Source organism: Trypanosoma conorhini, assembly GCF_003719485.1.
Source record: "Trypanosoma conorhini strain 025E chromosome Unknown Tco_14.4_contig_00963, whole genome shotgun sequence".
NCBI lineage: Eukaryota > Euglenozoa > Kinetoplastea > Trypanosomatida > Trypanosomatidae > Trypanosoma > Trypanosoma conorhini.
The window spans coordinates 1-4,958 of record NW_021705058.1 but is presented as its reverse complement, the minus strand read 5'-3'; the positions used below and the strand labels follow the sequence as shown (position 1 = coordinate 4,958).

Genomic DNA, 4,958 nt, shown 5'->3' with positions numbered 1-4,958 from the left:
CGCTAGTAAATATTTTGTTTTCTATGCTTACCTTCTCTGGGTTTATTCCCTTCCCCCTCTTCCTTTTTTTTTCTTGGTTCTTTCCTCGTGGGTGTTGCATGGTAACAGGCATTCCCCACCAGCGTAAACTAATTTACTTTTCAAAAAAAAAAAAGAACCCCCAATGAAGGTTGGGATGAGGATATACCCTGCAAGTGCGATGCCAGAACTTGATTTGGGTGTGGTCCGTCGTTCATTGAGCGTTTGTTTCGTTCGACAGCCACTGGCTGGGTTTCTTGCGTGGACTCGTGGCGTTCTTCTTAGTTTATCTCTCTGTCTTTCTGTTGTTTGTTTTTTCTTATTGTGTTTTTTGTTGTTGCTTTGCGTCTGTGTGCCGCGGTGGCAGTATCGTTGAAGGGGAGAGTTTGTGGGTAGTAGTGGGCACCGATATGCTTGTTTCGTGCATTAGGCGGCAGGCGGATCGGCGCACCCGACATCACATGATGGTCGACGGCCAGATCAATCCGCGCGAGTGGATGAACTGGCATCCGAAGGAATATCAGCCGTGGTACTTTGATCGCCATAAGTTTCTGTACGAGCGGCAGCAGTATGCACATTTCCATCACCTGCTTTGTCATCAAGTCTTTCTCAAAGACATGCTTCAGCTGGTGCAGCACCCAGAGCCGTATACGTACATTATCGATTGTAGAACCTCCCCGCTCAAGATGCATCGTTGGGTGCCTCACAGCTGGTGGCTGCCCAGGGACGAGGTGGAGTACGCCCTTCAACTCACCGCGGACGAGTTCGCTGACATGTATGGCTTTCAAAAGCCACGCAAGTCCGACGACGTTATCCTTGTCTCCCACAACGGCCTTTACTCCGAACAGGCAGGCTGGGAGTGGCGAAAGCAGTTTTACCAGCACGTATACAATTACCGTGGCGGGACGAATGAGCTCTTTGGAGAACACTACAACGACATAGCGCTGAAGGATTCTCTTCCGCCCTGGAAGGGGCCGTTTCCACAGAGTGGCATATTTGTAGATAAGTGGAGTAAGCGAAAGGTCTTGACCCGAACAGGACCGTTCGACCGCCAGTACGAGATGCAGGACTTTGCGCTTCCGGATCTGGAGCTGGAGAAACCGCGGCATCCGGAGGAGGGCCCTCGGCAGAACATGCCGTATGGTCTTCAGTAACTTGGGTAACTGGGTGTTTGAGTTATTACTTTTTTCTCGCTTGTTTAAATACACACAAACACGCATGCAAACAATAACAAAAAAAACGCGCACACAAGCGAACAAAAAAACCGCGTCTTTCGGTAGACGCTCTGATGTATGCTCTGTTGGGTCCCGTTTCCGCTCTCTGTCGTAGGTGATGATGACGAGGTTCTGGATGGCAGGCTGCAATGTGGGGAGTCGGTTGCTGCCGGCGTTGCATCGGAGGCTGTGCAGCTCCACAGGGGACGTGGGCTCCTCTAACGATTCCCTGGCAGCCTCTGCGCACGACGGGAAACAAACGTTCGAACGACGCCCGAGTCGCAGACGATACTCCGCCGAGAACACTGCAGGGCGGACAAAGTATGTCCGTGGCCTCATTGCCTCGCTCAAGTCCCGTCCCAAGACGGAGTCGGCTGCGATGTTTGACAGTTTGCACCCTCGCGATAAGCTCGATATATTGCGCGGGCTTGCCCGTCGTTCTGCGCGACGCGCCGCGGGCCTGCCCACATACCGGAGTCATCTCTTTGAAAGACGCTACTTCTTCAGGGAAGAGGATCTGTGCGAGCAGAGCACGCTTGGTCGTGGTCCCGGGGGTCAGGCAACTAACCGAAGAATGCAGACGGCTATCGTGAAGCATGAACCAACCGGAATTGTCGTAAAGTTTAGCAAATTTCCTTCCTACTGGCTCAACCGGAGAGCGGCGCGGGAGCTCCTGAACCTGCGTCTGGAGGAGCGTCTTTTAGGTCCACAGTCGAGGCTGGCCCGTGGAAAACAGCGAGATGAAAAGCGACACTTGCGCCAGCTTAGAGCAAAGGAGAGAATGGTGGAAAAGGGCCGAATTAGATCCGCTAAGCTGTCGCAGCAGCATGAGTTTCATGCGGTTCTGACTAATGCGTTGCCGTTCCCTCCGGCTGTGACGCTGCAATTTGGCCCTGGTTACATGGCCCACACGCTCTTTGTCTCAAACCTTTTTGAGGGTGAATGCAATCGGTGGTGGCCTTTGATTGTCGCGGCGTTTGACCATTTGAATGGTGCTTGTTCACAGGAGAAGGGTCAAGTTGGCGAGGGCAGTGCCGAGACGGACAACGTGAAGACGCCGGAATTGTTTCGTTACTTATTTCCGGCCGTCCTCTTTTCCTCGCCGCCAACGCCTGTTGAAAAATACGAGTGGGGCGAGGTGGAAAAGTGTGCCACTGACGAGGTCGCCTTGCGGAATGTGATGCGTGCGCTTCGTTGCTTTGTTGAGCTATTTGGTCTGCACTTGCAGGAGAGACCGTTGCACAACGGCGACGGCCGCAACGCCCTCGTGCTTTCTAAGGACGGTCTAAACTGGGTTGAGCTCAAAGGACGCATGGTGGCGTCCAGTGATCGGATGACGCCTCTAGCCCTCACCTGCTTTTCACATGTGGTGCTGAGCCTGACACAACTGCGGCGTACGGGAGAGGCGAAGGCGATCTTGGCTTTCTTTCGCCATGAGGCAACGACGGGTTCGAAGTTCCAGTGGGCGGGGCAGGGCTACAAGAGAATGCATCGTGTGAGCAAGTGTCAACATTTGCCTCAACAAGAGCAGAAGAGCAAGCAAACCAGAGTTTGTTGATATTCTTACCAGCCTACTTTTGCTGGTTTCGCCTCATCCGCCTCCTACCTTCCTCCCTTTCTTTTCTTTTTTCCTCCTTATTTCCTCCAATCATTCCCACTCCCCCACTTCACGTTGGGGTTTGTTCTGCACACCTTCAAACTGTTCCACACTTCTTCTTGTTTTTTTTTTTTTGCTTGGTTGGCTGTTGTTGTTCTTGTTGTTTTTGGCTTTGCCGCGTAGTCATCCCGATTTACCTTCAAAAACTATTCAAGGCTGCATTTAGCAGTACCGCAATGACCGTGATCAACACCGTTCTGGGGGTACAGATGCCGTATCTGGCCGAGGTCGCCCTTCTTCTTTTCGTGACGTACGGACTGGCGTACCTTCTGACGATGTTCTACTTTGCCAGTAAGCACAAATTTTCTGTGCCGGGCCCAACCTTTGTGACCCCGCTCCTCGGTGGGTTGGGCATGATGATAAAGGACCCCTTCACGTTTTGGGAGAAGCAGCGCTTCTACAGCCCGAATGGGTACAGCTGGCAGGCAATTCTCACCCAGTTTGTGCTTTTCGTCACTCGTGCTGACTTGTGCCACAAAATATTTTCCACCAACAGTGACAGTACGCTGACGCTTCAGCTGCATCCCAACGGGAGGGTTATTCTTGGAGACAACAACATAGCCTTCCAAAGCGGCCCCCAGCACAAGGCACTTCGCGCGAGCTTCATGAACCTCTTCACGACAAAGGCGCTTTCTTTGTATCTTCCCATTCAGGAACGCCTTATTCGCGAGCACTTGGCAGAGTGGGTGAGGAAGTACCCCTTTGGAGGCAAACCTGAGGAAATGCGGAACCACATACGTGAAATGAACTGCGAAACTTCCCAAACAGTCTTCCTTGGCGACCACCTTCGCAACCGTGAGGAGTTTACTTTTAATTACAATGTTATAACGGTTGGATTCCTTTCTCCCCCCATCTACTTTCCCGGCACAGCCCTGTACAAGGCGGTTCACGCGCGGAAAAAGGTCGTGGATGAGCTTAAGGCGGCTGTGGGTCGGAGCAAGGCTCGTATGTCGCTCCCAGATGCAGAGGCTCATTGCTTGCTTGATTTCTGGACGGCGACCATACTGGAGACCGTGAAGGCCTGTGCGGATGAAGGTGAAGATCCACCGCCATTTACGTCTGATCACGCGATGGCGGATACAATGTTGGATTTTTTGTTTGCTTCACAGGATGCATCCACCGCAAGTCTCACTATGATCACGGCCACAATGGCGGATCGGCCCGATGTTTTGGGACGCGTCCGTCAGGAGCAAGAGAGACTGTGTGCGGGGGACGAGCCTTTGACATATGATCTGGTGCAGGAAATGACTTTTACCCGGCAATGCGTTCTGGAGCAACTCCGTCTGTTTCCTCCTGCGCCAATGGTGCCTATGAAGGCCCATTCCGACTTTGTCATTGACGAGCATTACACGGTGCCCAAAGGCAGCCTGGTTATCCCATCCCTTGTGGGGGCCTGCCGCGAGGGCTTTACAAAGCCCGATCAGTACGATCCAGATCGTATGGGGCCGGAACGCCAAGAAGATCGAAAATTCGCCAAGCAATTTATCCCCTTCGGTGTTGGCCCGCATCGATGTGTTGGCTACAATTACGCCATTAACCACCTTACGGTTTATCTGGCACTCATTTCCCGGCTGAGCGAATGGAAGCGTACACGCACTCCAAAATCGGATGAGGTGCTTTACCTTCCCACCCTCTACCCACATGACTGTCTCTGCACCTGGAGGCACCGTGAGGGTCTGGAGAAGGTAAAACAAAATGCTTAGACTGGGAATTGTTTTTTTTTTTTCTTTTTTAGGGGAGTCTTCCGCCAGATGGAGAACTTTTAATGTGTCCTAATTTGCCTCAGTGAGTCTTGGTCGTGGTTGAGGTGAATCTGCCGTGCCAATGCAACGCTAGACATGAAACAAGAGGCGCCGCAACAGCAATAGGCAGAGGAATATAAAAAAAAAATATGTGCCATAAACGTTGACAGCAACCCCGAGCTTCACTATTATTCCTGCTGGCACGGTTTTATATGTAAAAAAAAATATGTAGTTATTATTGCGTCTTGTTACTTTTTTTTTGTCCGGCGCTCAGAAGATGGTTCAAGTTAGTAGGCACGTTCACATGGATGACGCGATCAGGTGAGG

The 4,958-nt window shown here is 51.8% G+C and overlaps 3 protein-coding genes across 3 annotated transcripts, besides 2 other annotated features; all 3 read left to right on the top strand.

The window, feature by feature from the left end:
- Positions 1-428: 428 nt before the first annotated feature.
- Positions 429-1,172, top strand: Tco025E_09061 (S-adenosylmethionine synthetase; the record flags this gene model as incomplete). Its single annotated transcript, XM_029375888.1, has 1 exon — positions 429-1,172. One exon carries the CDS (start codon positions 429-431, stop codon positions 1,170-1,172), a length of 744 nt encoding a protein of 247 aa, XP_029223992.1.
- Positions 1,173-1,350: 178 nt separating this feature from the next.
- Positions 1,351-2,790, top strand: Tco025E_09060 (putative peptide chain release factor 1; the record flags this gene model as incomplete). Its single annotated transcript, XM_029375887.1, has 1 exon — positions 1,351-2,790. One exon carries the CDS (start codon positions 1,351-1,353, stop codon positions 2,788-2,790), a length of 1,440 nt encoding a protein of 479 aa, XP_029223991.1.
- A 152-nt stretch (positions 2,791-2,942) lies between these two features.
- Positions 2,943-2,998: a microsatellite.
- Positions 2,999-3,065: 67 nt separating this feature from the next.
- On the top strand, positions 3,066-4,592 carry Tco025E_09059 (cytochrome P450-like protein; the record flags this gene model as incomplete). The annotated part of the gene is made up of 1 exon (XM_029375886.1): positions 3,066-4,592. The coding sequence occupies one exon, from the start codon at positions 3,066-3,068 to the stop codon at positions 4,590-4,592; it is 1,527 nt and encodes a 508-aa protein (XP_029223990.1).
- Positions 4,593-4,600: 8 nt separating this feature from the next.
- Positions 4,601-4,622: a microsatellite.
- Between the last annotated feature and the right edge of the window lie 336 nt (positions 4,623-4,958).